The following is an 18,082-nucleotide window of genomic DNA, read 5'->3' as shown; positions in this document are numbered from 1 at the left end:
GAATCTTTAGGGAAAGTTTGCCATCAAATGCACCTGCAGTTTTCACTGAAGGAGAATTACTGAGTTGGGCCCATGCTTTGTAACTCAAATGCATGACACAAAAATATACAACCAAATCTTCTGTTTCCATTTGAAATAAACTATTAGTAAATAAACAATGATTTTTCAAATCCAACCTTACATGAGAAATTACATTTTCAAAGTTAAAACTACATATCTAACAAGACTGGCTCAGAGTTGATGAACATGGTGCTGGATGACAAGACCCCTACTTGCACATTTCTGATGTAACACCAACAACCTTTAGCTACATTTTAGCTACATTTACCTAAATTGGAGAGAGATAGCCTGCATTTCCCAAGCCTAACCTTTCCAAAAGGAAAAAAAAACAACAACTGACACCTTTGTTGCAAATATTGCAGAACTGGAAAAGAAGAAAGTCATCCCGTGTTTCGTAACAGGAGCAGTCTCACTCACCCTCTTCCTTCAAGACAGCAGGCTGCTCTCAGTGTGAACTGTGGCACTGCTGATGTCACTGCGAGCAGGGACAAGAGGACATACGGCCTTTTGTACTGTTCCCATGATGCCACGTGTTAAAAAAAAATCAAAAATCAAAAATTTTTATCCAGGCTGGAAGAAGCCCAAGCCATCATAAATGTTTGTTTACTGCAATTTGGCAGACCTTTTGAGAAAAAACAACAAACTTCACTTAGATATGTAATCCGAACCCAAAATGTCAGATGGGAATCAAGTAGAAACCGTGCCATTATTTTGAGGAAACCATGAATTATTTGGGGGAAACTTTTGCTGAGATGCTTATTTGAGTGTTTCTCTGTAAGTAGATATCACTTCTATTACTGTGGCTATAACTAACGAGTTAACAACACTATTTACACTAGTACTGTTGTATCATTAGAAACAACAAGATTATGTACTTTAATTCTAATGCCAGCACAATTATTTTAACACCAAGTGTGTCAGATCTGACTCTGTACCCCCTAAATTAATTTCAGAGTAGTGGCTAAATAAAATGACATACTTCTTTGTGCTTTTGTTACAACACGCTCATGTGCAGCAAACTGTGAAGAAAATGTAGTAATTAGAGGTTAAATTAATCCCTGACAGACAGGCAGCTTAGTAAAGCTGGGCCCTCTTCAGAAAACAGAGCATAAAGCCTGCCAGTCTTTCAGAATTAGGCACAAAGAACAGGGAAGATTGGCAAGTCCCTCACTGCTGTGATCCAACCGAAGGGATGGAATGCTGAGAAGTCGGTGTAAGTCTTGGAGCAGCCAATACTACCAGGCAGATCTTGTGACAAATGTGATTTAGAGCTCCAAGGGATTGTTGCTGCAGCCGCTCCAACTGCCTGATCAGGATCAACCACTTGAAATTACAGACAGTCTTTTGCCCAGCAGAACAGGCTTCTAACCACCGTGTAATCTACCTCGAGACATTAATAAAAGCGAACAATGGCATTATATTTCACAACATAACTAGAAAGTTACCTTGCTGCTTCAGGTTTTAATGCAGGTAATGGGTTTCATTGCCCTCACAGAGTAAATGTGCTGGGTTACTCTGAAAGCAATAAACAGGTAGGTCTGGGGTAGGTGTAATTCCCAAATCTGCTCGGAGTTTTGAGATATTTAATTCTAGAGAAAAAGAAATTTACACAGAAAAGAAAAAAATGTGCAAGAAGAAAGAGGCAGCCAGATCATGATGATGATACCCAGTAAGTATTTCTTTTGTATGTGTGTCAGCAGAGGTAAATGTTTTTCCCAATCTCTCTCGCTGTGGCACATGAAAGTAGCCAGGTTTCAAATCCATGCAAACACAGCCTGTTATCAACAGGGGGGTAACTGAAGGGCACCTGCTCTGTGCTGTGTGAGAAGCATCTTGGCTCTCATGCTGGCAAATCCTGGTGCAGGAATTGCAGAGGCACCACTGCCTCCATTCCCACCAGATACCTTCCCTTCCAAGGTGGAAGGTGCAAGGAACAGGTTTCTCCTGGAATAATGCTGCTGCCATTCAAGAGACTGTCTGACGTGGGGTGACAAACCACAGGTAACACCTGGCCCTGCAGAGGGAACCTGGGTCCTGCCTGCACCAGGCTGAGTACCCAGCTGGCCCTGACCAAATGGGAAGGCACGACAGGCACCTGCAGCGTGATCTCAAAGAAAATGAAAATAACCCCAAAACCAAATGGGAAAGAAGCAAAGTGCCTGTATTACAATTAAAGGAAAAGTCAGGCAGGGAGCCTGCAGAGACTGCAGATCTATGTGGAAGTGCTTTAACACCACCAGCATTTCTGTACTACCCAGATCATCAATTATTAACAAATTAGGACATGCCTGATGGGGTGCTTATGTAACACTCCTTTATCAATAAAACTGCCAAGTGCCTTCAGGGAAAAGCACCGTGGCTCTCAACAAGTCACAATACGACACAGGACACTCCAGTGAATTCTGGTCTGCCCCTCCTCAGTCTGGCTGCCCATTCCCAAAGAGGAATTCTGGGCAGCCTGGCAGCCCCTGCCAGAGGCCCAGGGTGCACCCCAGCCTCCCGTGAGCAGCAGCCCTTTAATCAGGTCAGTGCTTATCAATGGCTCATTGTAGCCATGAGGCAGCTCCGAGCCAAGGGCCAGATGAAATCCTGCATCTCCCACGCCTGGCCCCACGGACACAGCCTCCAGCCACACACTGCCTGGGCACAGCAAGTGTCCTCCAGCCAGTCCACTGGCTGCTGGGTGGGGAGGGGAGGAAGGAGCCCCACATCCTCTGCTCTTTCCTCTGCTCTTCCCTTTGGGCACAACAGGTTCTCCATAGGAGCAAAGAGCCAGGTGAGCCCTGCTTTGCTGCCACTTAGCTTCCCCCGCCAGGCAAGGATGAGCCAGGGCAGAGGCACACAACAATTCCCTGTCTGTACTAAAGGGCCTGATCCTTGAGCCCATAATTCTTGGATCAAATCTGAGCCTCATCCACTACAAAATGGAAAAGGACTGCTAGGCTGGGCCCTGGAAGGAGAAAGCTGGGTGTACTCTCCTACCACCCTAGCCAATGAACACGGTGTAATTAACCCAGGGCGCACACCAAGCGTAACAGCTCTGAGAGACCTACTGCAACTTGGCAAGCAAATGCTGCACAAAGTAAGTATTTTCTTCTTAAAGGAAAGTAATGACTTAGTAATAATTTTTCCTCTATTTAATAAAATTTAAAATATTACTAGTGAGAAGGGTTCCCAAGAGGAATAAGTACTCCTTCCAACTCAATTGCAAGTTATCCCTCTGACTGCACTGCTCTCTGGTAGTGTAACTGGCAACTTCTAAAATCATGGAGTCACATCCTCAGAGCTACATGCTCTGCTTATGCTGTCACCCTGAGATATACTTCCACTGTGAACTAACAGGCCAGACCATAGCAACTGCAATGAGAAATATCTACCAGAAGACAAGGATGCAAAGTGAAACCTCTAAATGACAAAGACTTCAATTTTCTGTGCAAAGCACTAGCAGTGATAATACAGAACAAGGAAAGGAGACAGTGATACAGGCACAGACTGTTTTGCAAAGCTTCCCTTCAGCTGCTGGCAGTCCTGAAATGGGTTACAGAAAGTTAAAATTGTGGTACTGATCACTGCCTGTTCTACAGGGCTGTTTTTAAAAATTAAACAGCATTTTTCTATTTATTTTTTCACTCAAAACAATATTTCAGTATTTTCCAAAAGCCAGTCCAATCCTGAAACAACCCTAATGAAGGCAGCACTATACACCCAACCAGTTTCATCAAGTATTTTTTGCAGTGACTGCCTTTTCAAGGGTACCCCTCTTAGGGGGGCACAACACAAAACTTACTACAAGCACACAGTGGTATCATGCACATTTGGCGTTTTACAGCTGTGCTCTAAAGTTCCCCTTCAAAATTACTGGCAAGGAAGGAAGTTCTGTGTAATTTTAGCACTCAACATCTGAAAAAATTAGAAATGTCCCAACTGTTCTTTGATATGTAGAAAAGAACAGTTGAAAAACTTACAGTTGACTGGTGCTACCTAGGTTACCCATCAATGGCATTGAGACTGGTATATTATTAAGAGAGGTGTATGATGGGAATTGGTTTATTGTGCTGATCCATAGTAACCAACTCCTGTTCGTCCATCATTTATCTCTCTCACCAGCGACATATGGGTTTGTCTATTCACACTCTCAGCATTCTCTCTGCTCCAACAAACAGTCAGCCTTTTCTGCTGGGATAAGGAGATTTTTTAGTTACATCCATTATGTGCGTATCAACATTTATGGCAGGAAGATAATTGCCAAAGAGCTCAGGGGGATAAAAGCTCCCTCTTTATAACACAAACCCCCTTAAAAAATCAATATTGATATAAAACAGTTCAACACAAAGCCTTGGTGTGTCTTCTCCTTCCTTCAGTTCAAAATGCTGGTTTTGGGGTTTTTTTTAAACATTGCAAGTCAAACTGGAACATTAGGTAGAAAGCCTTCATAGTGAGTTACATCACTGCTCGTCCCACAGAGGATGATATAGCAGTGTTCAATATTAATTGTTCCTCAAAGAAGTTTGCAGCAAATGTGTCAGATATAAAGAGGACTCCTTGGAGAGGTGCCAGCACCATCTAAACTGATTTAGCTATCTTTATTTGGAGACCATACCAATTACTAATGAATCGTAACTTATAGTCACCTTCGCCTAAATGCTGAAAAACGCTGACACAGCCAGCACCAGGGAACAATGAGAAGCTGGGGATTCTGCCCCTCTCCCTGTTTCAGGAGCTCAACCTTCTACTACTTCAACCCCCAGTTTGGATAAATCAATTTGCCACAGCTTCTACATTATTTACTTCACTTTCCCATGGCTATGTACTCACCAAAGTTATTTTAAGGCGACTTTTATCAGAGTAGCAAGTAACACAAAACATGTATTGATTAAATTACATGGAACCAGTGAGTTGCATTGCACTTAACCTACAGGACGACTCAGGGATTTTTTCTTACTGTTATTCTTGCCCTTGTGTTTCCTTCTGCATCCCTAACTTTTGTCTCTTTCATGAAGCCCATTATTGGGTCAGTTCTTGTCCTACAGTCACACCCAGGCAGGTTAGTGACCTCTTAAGTCAGGGCAAGAGTATCACCCTGACACCTGGGATCATGAACTCTTCCAGTAAATCTTCCTGCATATTCAGAAACCATCTAGCACAATAGCTTCCTAATCCCGTTTTAAATCTCCAAATGCTACCACACTAACATTTACAACGGGGTCAGTAAAAAACATTGTATTTATTCAACACTCCTACCTGTGTTAAGAAGAAGTCATACAAAAAAAATTTAAAAATATAACTGTCTTCTTTAATCACTAATCCCTCTCCAAACCCTCTAACAACTACCTTAGCTTGAAAAAAAATCCAAGACACTTTACAGTTCAAAATACTTAAGTTACAAGGGACGAAAAGCAAAGCCCTGTCAATATGTGCTTTTCTGATTTTGAAGTATTACTTAAAAGGAATAAAAATAGAGTTGAAAAACCACATGTAAAAAAGAGAAAAAAACCCTCAGAAAATAAAAAGCTGGATTGAATTCGAGCTGCTCAATTGTGAACATTGAACAGCTTTTCACTCACTCGAGGGCTGTTAACTGCATGTTACCTGCCTTACAGTACAGACTATTTGTTTTTTATCCCTGAGCAACAGACTATTTCCTGGTTGAGTTTAAAAACTCTGTGACGTTCCAATATCAACCCACACATGTGTGTCACTGTCAACGTCAGTCGCAGGAAAACATTAGAAGTCACCCCTTGCTAATGCTTTCCTAACATGGAATTTCCTTGTACCTCGCCCCCCAGCCCACCTCCTCCTTCAGCTGAGAGCATCCTTCCCAAAGTGCATTTTTCCCCTCCCTTCTAAACATATGGCAGGGAGAGAGGACTGAAAATGGGCAGTGCCAGCACTAGATCGCTGCTTTTTTAGGTGCTCGCGTGTAACTTACTCCAACTGCTCTCGCTGCCGAGCGCGGCCGCGGGGAAAAGCGTTCCACGCCCGTGCGTGGGGGGTTCCCCCTCCCGGGGCGAGGCTCCCCCGGGCTCCCCCGGTGCCTGCCGCTGCTCTCCGGGCACCCCGCCCCGAGCGGGAGCGCACGTCCCGGGCAGCCCGCTCTGGGGCTCGGGGCTGTGCGGGCCGGGGGAGGCAGCGCCGGCACCGCCGGGTTCAAGGCCGCTCCGGCTCCCTGTCTCCCGGAGGCACCATATGGCCCATCTCGCACACCAGCAGCTTTATTTCCCCATCAGCTCGGCCCAGAGGGGGAGCTCCTGGAGCAGCAGCCACCCCCTGCCCCGCAGCCCCCCCGGGGCACCGGCATTAGGCATTACCCGGGGATTACGGGGCTAAGTAGGGGAAGACTCGCGTTATATAACCGGGGGAGCGTTCCGCCCTCGCGGCGCTCCCACAGCCCGCCCTCCGCGGCTCCGCGGCGCCTCCCGCCCCGCTCCCCGGCCCCGGGCTCCGCCGCCCCCCCGCCGGCAGCACCGTGGAAAACAAAAGCGGCCTTTTAATTTATTGTTCCGGGGGGGAGGCCGGAGGGGGGGCGGTGTGAAAGGAAATCAAAGCTCGTTTTCTTCCCAGAAACGGCCGTTCTCCCCGGGATCCCTCCGAGTCACCCTGGTGACAACCCCCCTCCAGCCAAAGACGAACAAAAGCCGCGGTGCCCCCGGCACCGGCGCTCCTCCGGGCCGAGCAACAGGCCGGGAGAGGCGGCGGAGGAGGGACCGGGAGGAGGGACCGGCTACTGACGGGGGAGAGGGGCAGCCCCTGCCTTGGGGGGGGACGTGGGACCGAGCCAGCGAGCGCCGTGTTTACCCTGCCATTGCTCCGAGCCCCGATCTTAACCACAGCATCAGACACCAAAACAGTTTAAAGCGTGAGTCAGCACGCGTTTTGTTCACGCGTTCCGTTCCGAGCACACGGACGGACGGACGGACGGACGGTCCGGCCGCGAGCGGCGGAGGCGCCGCGCCGGCAGCAGCGCCCGCACTCGGGGCCGTTCCCGCACACGCGCTCCCGCAGCGCCGCGCTCCCCGCTCCCGTCTGCAACAGCCCAGGGCTCCTTCGGGGCTCGGACGAGCCTTTTGTTCACAGTCCTGCCTTATCGAACGTGCGCTTCAGGTTCCCAAAATAACCGGGCGCGCGGCTGCCAACGCAAATACCAGGAATTATTAAAAAAATTATACTAGAGGGACCACCGCTAGCCCCTCCACGCGTGACACCCTCCCGGCGGAGTCCCCGGGCGATGACGGGTTTATCCTCCCCTGCCTGTCTGATCCAAGTTTAGCTGGAAATCCCCGGCCGATGGCTGAGCCGGCCCGGCCGCACTGACACGAGAGCCCGCGGGCTGGCGGTGCCGGGCGCACCGGCGGGTCCCCGCTCCCGCTCGCCCCCGACAGCATCCACCGCCTCTTCCCGCAGCATCCAGCGCCTCTGCCCGCAGCCCAGCGCGTCAGCTCCCGAGCAATGACACGGAAACCCACGGAGCGTCCCCCGCTGCCGGGCACTGCCTGCCCCGCCGCCGTGCCCGGGACCGCACCGCACCGCAAACCACCTTCTTCACCACCATTTTAAAGCCCACGGACCCCCTCCCTCCTGCCCTCCTCTCCGCGGTCCGACTTCAGCTCTGAGCAGAACGGAGGGCGAAATTCCCCCCTCAAGTTTCTGTCCCCTTCTCTCGGGCGGCCCCGGCACACGGGACCCGCGGGCAGAGCGAGCCCAAGGTGGGCACTTTCTTGAACCGCCCCTGCAAACTTTCCAGCCTGGCTGCGACCGTGCCGAGCCCGCTGAGCAACTGTTCCGAGGGTGTTTAAGTCCTTTTAAACCAGCTCCTACTTTCCCAGACCATATCGATTTCAAATGCTACTTACTGGAATATGTGGCTCCATCCGTGGTGCTTCTACCCGCTGGGAAACCAGCAGCATCTTGGACTGGGAATCAGCCGGCTTTTAGATCCACTTTGGCTGTATTGAGCAAACCCAGCGCCGCAGAGGACTCGCAGCCTGTTTTCTCCTTTTAGGTTCCAGACAAGTTCATCCTGGCGTTGCAGTTTGCTAATGATTCACTGTCTGTCTCGATCTGCTCACTACATTTCCATCAACCCACAGCTTCCTCACTTAGAAGGTGGAGTTTGTGGGGTTTAAGTTACTGATAGGCATATCTAAGTGCTGTGTCACTCAAAGAGGAGGAGACACACACACACTCACACACACAGCCCGCACACTCACACACACGAACGGCGCCAGGCTTAAAGGGGAAGTAACACTTTCTACTCCACAGAAATTGGACACCTCGCAGATCCAAGGATTTAATTTTTTTTTTCTCCGTGCATGAAGGCGAAAATTAACCAGGCTATGGTCAAAATTCTAACACACAAAAAGCTGCTTAGAATGTTTAGCACCTTCCTTGTAGAGTTTCAAATTTATTTAGTACAAAGTCAGGTAGGTCAGAAAGCTACTGGCAATTAATAGATTTTTTTTCCCTTCCAAATCAAACTGCTCAAATCACTGAAAAGAGAGTCCAAAGCATGAAGTGTAAAGGTTTGAGTTATTCTTACAGAGTGTAGTTTCCTGTCCCTTTATGACATAGGATGTTCAGCACTCTTAACACGAAAGGGTTAAACTCATTTCGCCCAGGTGAACCCAGGTTAGCAAGAAGGAAGCAGCAGAGTTCTTTCATTTTCATCTTTTGTGCTAGGTACATGTCTTTTTGAAGAGAGACAATTCCAAATAGAGAGCTCTCATAAAGCCACGCACTTCTCATATGACTATAAATGTGCTTGCTACAAGCTGCAACCTCTGAATACTAATTTTGATAGACCATCAACTGAAAGCTGAGAACCTATTCAGACCTCCTCTTGGACTGTGCAGAAAGAACTGGGAAGAGCAAGCTGCAGGCAGCTAGGAGAGCACACTGGGTTCACAAATAATTGCTGGTATAATTTCATTTTATTACCTTGCTAAATCACTACAATTGTCACTCCTATCCTGATAAACTGGAGATGCTAGAAACCCTGTCCCAGTACATTGACTCAATGGATGAGGTGTGGAAGACTTACTAGCATTTGTAATAAAATGTCTCGTTTCTAAGATCATTCCTGAAATAGTGATATGAGTAAATTATGCTCTGTAAAATTAGGAAGAAAGTTATTTGAATACAACCCTTTTACCGTAACTAAGTACATAAAAGTGGAACCAGAATCTGACCTCGCTTTCCTGAAAGTTTTCCAGACAGCAATCACCTTCAACATGCAGTAAACTTACAGATCTCCAAACCCATCTTTGTACCCTGAGCTAATAAATATTGGCAATAATGGTTCATCAACAGAGAAGCATTGCTTTTTAGCTTTGCTGAAGCCTCTGGCTTGCCTGTGACAGCTGCAACAATGGGCCCGCTTCCCTGAGCAGTATTTGTGGTATTTCAGTTTGCATTGTTTGGAAACTTATTGGTTTGCTTTTCTAGTGCTCTTGCCTTTTATATTATTTTAAATTACTTTGATCTATTTTGTCAATTGAAAAAAAAAAAAGAAACACAATAATAATAAGCTTTTGTGTGTGTAAACACCCTGAATTCTACAGCCTCTGAGGGCCAGATCTCAAAAGATTTCAGTGACTAAGGGGAGGTATATCAACATCTGATGTTTGGGTTTGCTGGGCTGCCCAGACCAAATCTACTACCCTGCCTGAGGTGCTGAGGCCCAAACACAGCATTAGGGCATCAGCATGGGATCTAAAAGAGCCAACATGCTGAGCAGGAGTCACTAAAATAAGCAGGCTCAGTGAAGATACACATTCATCATGCTTGAATTAAGCACCACTGGAAGGAGGTGCCACTGTCTGCCCAGTGTGCAATGTCAGAAACCCTCCCCTGAAGATACATGTGTGTGCAAGGGCTCCCAGCTTTCTCCCTGGAGATTTTTGAACTAAAACACATACGTATGTAACATGTGGGGCACAGGGATTCACACACACTGTAGCTGGACCTGCTGACAACACCATGATCAGATGATGAACAGTAGGTCCATGGCAGTTTTTCTATACCAGTTATCGTCAAGAAGTTTTGTAATTTATGACTCTTGACAAAGATCCGTAGTTCCTGACAGATGACAATACTTCCCAAGAACTGTGATTTGCTTTGTTCACTTCATAAAATGAGACCAAAGGCCTGCCCCAAAAGGAAGATGACGTGGGTGGGGTGTACAGGAGTCCTGTCTGCGCCTGCTCTGCAGCACGAATGATGCTGCTGCCTTTAGTTGCCCAGAGCATCTGCTTGCCAGGTAATGGTTTGTGTTCTCCTCTGGAAGGTGGGGTGTGCTCTCAGAGGGAAACCAAATCAAGCCCCTTTTAGCAGTTAGTCCATGACAGAACTGTGGCAACACTCTCCTTTTGAACCTGCTGGCTTAAGCTGTGTAGGCTCTGGGTGTCACTCCAGCAGCTCAGTGCCAAGTGTGCCCGTGCTGCCAGACCTTGTGCACGGGGCTGATCGGCCTGGATGGTATGTGCTGGGATGCTCAACAGTGGCAGGACAGCTTTGGGTGTGCTCAAAACCCCAATTTCAGGCAGTGTAAGCATTTAACAAACCCCTTGCAGAGATCACTTATTTTCAGTGATAGGTAATGGCTAAGCAGGGGATTTCAGGGCTGCGATTTTGGTCTTTGGTGATTAAATTATGAGCCCCTTCTTTAGGCATATTTACTCTAGTTGACCTAGGGGGAATCCTTGGCTGCTCTGGAATCAATAACAAAACTTTCACTGGCTTCTTCAGGGCAGTATTTCTTCTTCTCAGGTTAGGCTTACCCTAAGCATGTTGCAGGCTACCTTATTGTGCTATGCTTCTGTCCTATTTTGAAAAAGTGACTTGTAGGATTCTGCAGAACAGATGTGATTCTAATGGCATCAAGGCTGTTATGGCCATGAGGCTTGACAAAACATATTCTAGTATCTCAAATGCTTCTCTCAATGCTGGGCATCAAACCTGGGCCTAACAGGCTGATTAATCACATTATTTATCAATTTTACAATAGTTTGCCCCATTTCATTTAGCATCTTAATATGCATAGAAAATACAGTTTGCTTTGTTCCTTTATAAAACTAGGAGATGTCTTATATATATAAAAAATGGACATGTCTTATCCAAAAACCAGAGTCTGAGAGGTGAGAAATTATATCTGAAAAACCACAAAAGGATGAGGAGAATGCCTTGAACCAAAACAAAACCCAAAACACATAACAACCCAAAAATATCCCAAACTAGACCAATGTTTTTCCTTTACTCACTGTTCTGAAAAAGCAGTATCTTTCTACCTAAGGAGAACAGTTAGCTGGAAAGCTGCAATGTGCAAAATAACTGCCCCAAGTTGTGTTCACCAAACAAAAGGATTGTGCACTCAGACACAGCCTTGATGGGTTGTGTCAGCAGCAGGTACTGCCAATATAAGATGGCCAAGGGCTAGAGAAAAGGTTTGCATCTTCCAGGCTGGTGTGAACTCAAGATGCTAAAACTGAGTGTCTGGGTAACCGTGATGCTGGGATTCTGTTCTCTCAGGAGAGCTGTGCCTGACTTCCAGCTGGCCTCTGGTGCTCCTGACACCAGAAAGGATAACAGAAGTCTGAGCAGAAAGGGCTGCCCCACAGCATGTCTTGTACACTGAAGGGAAGCAGCAAGTGAGCAGCACAAGGATTCACCACAGATTCACTGAAGGATTCATAAATTTGTCAGTGCCTGAGAACCAGATAGATGGCAAGCATGTGGTGCTTTCTACTTGCACGTTTGCAGCCTGAAATCAGGTGAAATCAATGGCTTGGGCTAGATGAACCTTCAGCTGGACTAGTCAGTACTGCATTTCTTATGCTGGATCAGATCAGCAACCCAGCTAATCTGGTATTTTGTCTCTGACCACAGGCAATAGCTGATGTTACAGAAGACAGAAAAGAAACTTTTACTGAGCAGTTGCAGGACAAGTTGCAGGTAGTGGTGCAAGCCTCTTAGCAAGTTTCTTTTTAAGCAGAGCCAGTCTGTAATTGGCTGATGCTCAGAACCAGGAAGGCTCATGTCCTTCAGGTACTTCCCCACAGTACATTGTAACAAACTAGGGATGAAATTACTAATGCATGCAAAATTTCAATTCATTTCTGAAAGTCACAATACTATCAGCACCAGCAACATTGTGTTGAGTAAAAGAGCATCTCAGGTAATTTCTGAATGTGTTTAATTGCATGTCCTTTTTCATAGAATCAAACCATTCTTTGCTGCTATGGTTTGGGTTGGGAGACACCATAAAACCCATTTACCTCCAGTCCCCTGCCATGGGCAGGAACACCTTCCACCAGACCAGTGGCACAGGACCCCATCCAACCCCAATGTGAACACTTCCAGGGATGGGGCATCCCCAGCTTCTCTGGGCAACCTGTGCCAGGGCCTCAACACTCACAGTAAAGAAATCCTTCCTAATATCTAATCTACATCTACCATCATTCAGTTTCTGTCTTTTTCCTACTAGAAGTATATGAAAAATACCTAAAAATATAAAATGCATCAATAAACAATTTTAATTTACTCAATAGTGCTCATTGAGTAATTCTGTAAGTCATATAGAAAAATATGTGTATAATTGGTAATGTAGCAATTAAATTCTTTTAAAGAAACATTACTTTTAAGAAAATAGGCTTTAAAAAAAAAGGCTTTTGACTGTATGCAGTTAACGAAAGGTTTTCAGCATGGTCTTCACTGGACATGAAACAAGAACACATATGATCAACTTTTTGTAAGTACTTCAACTTCCATAAATCATTATTTACTCTCCATGTGTTCCCATGGAGAATCTATAGGTAAAATCATCAAAGGATGGATGGCCATACTAACATTTCTGTGGGTACATGAACTACCTTAGAAAATTACATAAATTAAAGTGAATTACAATTTTGTATTTTATATGGAAAAACAGACACCAATCTAATCTCGGCTTAGGAGTTAAGAGATGACAACTCTGTGAGTAACTTCTTCATACTTTCAGAAAAGTACATTATCTGTTTTCTACTGAAGTATCACTTAAAATCAAGTTGTTAATGTCTGCTTAGTGGCCAAATGCTTGTTTCCAATTGATATCTTTAGAACTTAATTTTTAAACTCAGAAATCAATTATTTGCATAGCTCAGAGACCCACTTAGGCACATGCTAACATTATGTATGAGTGTCTCATGGAAGGGATTACCCAAGTGCTGAGGGAAGCACGCAGATGATCAGGGTGGTGAAATGCTGACAGGTTGCTCAGAGGGTTGGGGGATGTCCCATCTCTGGAGACTTTCAAGGTCAGGTCGGACAGGGCTCTGAGCAACCTGATACAGTTGGAAGATGTCCCTGCTCCGTGCAGGGGATCTGGACCAGATGACCTTTAAAGGGCCTTTCCAAGCCAAACTGTTCTGTGATTCATGAGCTGCTTTTGTAGAAGACTTACAGACATTTCAATTCTGACCATCTTGCTGCTAATAAGATTTTTCATTAAAAGCACAGAAGCTGATAGAAATTAACATCATATTCAATAGCTCTATTGTCAGCAACAATGCATTGAAATGTTTGATAATGAATGACATTTCTCCAATTTTGACTTGTGCATAAAACATTTTCCCTCTTGAACTGTGATGTGTGCTCTCAGTGTGGCTGCTGCTGGCTCTGCCCAGCGAGCACAAATGCTGTGCTGGGCTGCAGGTGTGTTGGATGGCAGGTCTGAGGCTGCTGCACATTCCACCTGCAGCCTCAATCACATCTAAGAATAAAAGCTGTCATTTGCTGAAGTGAGAGGTACCTGCAAACACTCAGGCATTGTTTAAAGAAGCCCTGTCTCTCCCCAGGAGATGCCTTTTCTCCAAGCATTATGTTCAGCAGCGTTGTCACATTTATCAATTGCTCCAGCAGCCAAATGGGCACAGAGCCAGGTCCCAGCACACGGGGGGATATTGGATCAGGAGCAAACAGTGACAGGTATCACTTGCCAAATTTCCAGGTTAGCAATAGGTCTAGGCAACAAGACACACTTATTTGATTCCTGTACCCATCTGCAAGTAAGACACCACTCAAAAATGTAATAACACAAACAAGGCTTAGCAATAATTCTAGCCTTGCTGTTTTTCACTGCTGGATCACACAGTTCACATACAAGTGCAGTGATCAGGGACAGAGAGATCTGCCTCCGTCCTCTAAAAGTCATCAGAAAGGCAGAATCTGACCCACAGCTGATACAAGATATTCTAAAATGCTTTAAGTATCTAAGCATAAGAGAATGCTTCTACATTCACATAATTTTGCTGTCCTCAGGAAACACACCTTTTTTTCCTTAATTTTCCTTTCATTTCTAAAGCTGTCCTCTCTTTGCTAAAGCTATTTTTTAAAACATTCTCTATTTCATGACTGTCAAAGTATTCTTTTCATGCCAGATACATGGCAAAGTTACATATTCTTCAACTCAAAACAATTTACATGAATATTCATAAACTACCTGATGGCAGAATTGGCCCTGAGATTTAAACCCATAAAGCTCACAGAAACAAATGTTACCCTCTTTCCTTTGTCAGAGATCCTTTGGATCATGCTTAGAAATTATTCTTTTATGCAGTTGCCAAGAAAATGCAAAACCAACGCATGAAACATTGTATGTTCTGTTTATTAAAGAAGAGTGTCTGTGATGATACAGATATTCAGCCAGACTAGGATGCTGCCAATGTCAGTTTGTGATTTACTAGAAATTATTGATTTCAATTCTTGGTTTCCCAGGGCTACTGAGCATATCCTGTCATATAAATATGCATCCGTTTGCTAGAGGCTGCAGCCTTCTGTAGAAATGTGTGGTGTCTCAACTAGTGTCAGATTTCTTGAACCAAAAAAATAAAGCTTTACTTCCCTTCAGAAAAGGAATGAATAAAAGCTATTAAGATACATTTTTGTGTCCAATACAAAACTATGGCATCCATCCAGAACTGAACATTTTGTTATTCAAATAAATACAGCAGCACGGTCCAGAGAAATTGTGCTACCATCCTCCCTGTCCCCCAAAGGAAAGTACAAGACCAGTAACCTCAGAATTCTCATATAAATCAAGAAAGAGCCTGAACTGAACTACTTTTAGGTATGTATAACTTACAAGTCAGTTACACAACATGCAAGTGCAAAAGGATGATGAGTATAGTTACTCTTTGTACCTTAGGGCCAAGAGTCATAGTTCATTGCCAGCACTTGTAAAAGGCAGAAAGGAGCCCTTGGGAGCTCCAGCATGTGTGTCCTCTCAGACTGTCCCCCTCCCAGGACCCTCTGTTCTCCTGCCCATCTTCTGTTCCTGTCCCCCAAGGCATTCCTGCATTTCTTTCATTTAGCCCTACTACTCCTTAACACTTTCTCTCAGTCCTTGTGCTGTGTTCACACCTCTAATTCCAGCTACCCACTCTGCTGTCTTCCCTTTCCCAAGGAAAGTACTCCAGGATGGAGAGAGGTCTCTCACCTACTGCTGGAGCTGCCAGCATGTGCCACAGGGTACAATGGCATTTTTGGAATTTGGTGAAAGATGCTAACAATTCTGCTGCATGCAGATGTGGTCCATACCCATCTCAGTGTTCAGAGAAGGAGTTTGGTTTTGTATTTTTCTCCAGAAAACCTCCCTGTTTTACCATCACTTTTCTCAAGTCAGTTTCATGCCCTAATGAATTATACGTTTACAAAAATACAAAATGTTCAAGGATGACAGTGGTGACAGAAATGACAGAATAAACAGGATATCATTTTCTTTTGTCTTCTCACTTGTTTATGTACAGTGCAGAATGGATTAAGTTTGGGAACAAGAGAACAGGGCCCAGCCTCTCAGGACCAGCCAGCGTGACCTCTGCAGGTAAAGATTTTGAGATGGACACGAATCAGCTTCACTGTGGCTGGTGCAGCTGGGACAGGGAAGGCGCTGCCCTCTCAGAGAGGGGACGGTGATCATTCCTGCTCTGCCTTCCAGCTATAGCACTGCTGTTTGGAACAGCATCACCTGCAGTTCACACACTACATTGGGGTTTGCCATGCAGGATGGAAAAGGTGGGAAGCAGCTTCCAGCCGTGGGGGATGTTGCCTGGCTGATCCCACAGACACAACAGCCCCACAGAACAGTGATCACCTCATTGTGAAGGAAGGAGCCCTCTCATTTGGGACAATTTTCAACTGGCTTGGAAATGGACCCCTGAATTCCTTTTGAGCACTTTGGCTCTTCCTAAAGTATTTGAAAACAACTTATTGCCAGATTATGGTGAGATCATTCTGCTCTTGCAGGAAAAAGAAAGGAGAGAGAAAAGGAAGCACTGCAACTTCCCAAGCCACTTCAGCTCTAATAGCTGTATGATCCCTAATCAATGCAGAGGGGCTGACAGCAACAATAAGTGTTAACTGCTGAGCTGAAGGGGCTGTTTAACCTGGCTAGGAAAAGTTATTTCTGCCACAACTATTTGAACAAAACATTGGCAATTAAATTAATTGAAGCATATCCTCTTTTTTCATGGGAAAAATGTGGAAAAAATCCAGGCAGAGAATGAATGGCACCTAGATTAATGAGAAACTGCTCAAGATGAGAAAAATAATGGTTTTCTAAAGTATATTCATATTACATTCTGTGGTAGCACCATATGCTAGTTTCCTAGATGCTGGTAATCCTGATGTATTTTTATCTTGGCTAGTACCAAGGAGGGAGCTGTACAAGGCCAAGTTCTTCCCACATATCCATGTTGAAAGCAGTTTACCTTCGCTCTGCGTTGTGAATGTGAACCAAGACAGCCATGCAACTGCTTCAGAGCACGCCTTTATTTCCTGGCTGTATCTGAATGGCTTTTAAAAATCATCCTACTGCAGCTCTTGAGTCTTTTATGAAGCCTCTTTTTCAATGATAGAGCCCAGAAATGTTGGACTTAGAAATCACAAGCCTCTACTGCTTCCATTTAAGGGTTAGATCCACTAATTAGATGCAGCAGGAGACTATAAATTGTTCACGTTCCAGACAGAGGAGAACAACAAAAAGCCATTCTGTGTTAGTGGGGATGTATTAACATATATGTAGGACTTCATTCTTCTCTAAGTTGAACAAATATTCTTTAATCAGTCCTTAGAAATCATTTCTGAAGGTGGTGGCATCCTTCTAGCAGCCATGCTGCTCTGCTCCAGCTGCACCTCTAGACACTTAACCACAGATCTCAATGCAATTTCAGATGCAGAGATTTTGAGGCTTTTGGGGTGTCAGCAGTCCAAGGATGAAAGTGATCACACATTCAAAATTCACATTATTTTGAGGGTTTTTGAAAGATGCTGGTATGAGCATGTATCACAGCTTCCACAGGGGCCATGGGAAAGGGTTTTTGAGACAGCAGGACTGAAGTCAATGGCAATGAAATGTAGCTCAGAGAATATTTCTCAGGTGGGGCTCACCTGATACAGAGCAGCCTAAAGAGGTGAGGCAAGAGAGGCAAGTGCAACTTTGGGTGTAATGCCTAGGAGGAAAGCAAGCCATGGTATGTCCCAGCAAAGCATGGAGAGCCAAACAGCAATTCCTCCACAAAAGAAAAAAAAGAAAGAAAAAAAAGAAAGAAAAAAAAGATTTGTAGATTTGTCTCTGTCAGGGATTTCAGGAGGAAAATCCAAGTGTCCCTGACGATCTAGTTAGCAATTCATGCTATGCTCATCAGCACGGTATGTGACTCCCTGTGACCACACTGCCTTTTGGTAACTTTTAGCCACTCTAAAGATAGGTGTGGTAGCACTTGGGAGTCACTCTGGAAACCAGGAATACACGTTTGGGAGGCATCTTTTATAATTGGCATGGCTGAGCTGCAGCTCTGCCTCAGGCAGAAGGTAGACTCTGTCTCGCTGGGGGTGGTGAAATGAAATCTCAGCACAGAAAGAACACAGAGCAGCTCAGAAGCCTGGAGGAAGGGGCTGGCACCTGGGCTTGCACAGAACCTCCTTGCAAAGCAACTGGAGGGAATTTTTTTCCCCAAGTGAGGGAACAGTGTGGAGGATGTTGTTGCCGAAGTCA

General features: G+C 45.2%; 1 protein-coding gene across 1 annotated transcript in view; it reads right to left on the bottom strand.

The window, feature by feature from the left end:
• The window catches only part of MAMLD1 (mastermind like domain containing 1), an 81,185-nt gene extending 71,862 nt beyond the window's left edge, over positions 1-9,323 (bottom strand). The window contains exon 1 of the mRNA XM_039717334.1: positions 7,911-9,323. Within this exon, the coding sequence (XP_039573268.1) occupies positions 7,911-7,964 (54 nt within the window). The 5' untranslated portion in view covers positions 7,965-9,323. The remainder of the gene's footprint in view (positions 1-7,910) is intronic.
• Positions 9,324-18,082: the final 8,759 nt, after the last annotated feature.

This window comes from Passer montanus, unplaced genomic scaffold (genome assembly GCF_014805655.1).
Source record: "Passer montanus isolate IOZ18808 unplaced genomic scaffold, ASM1480565v1 scaffold38, whole genome shotgun sequence".
Classification (NCBI taxonomy): Eukaryota; Metazoa; Chordata; class Aves; order Passeriformes; family Passeridae; genus Passer; species Passer montanus.
This window is presented reverse-complemented; position numbering and strand designations above follow the sequence as displayed.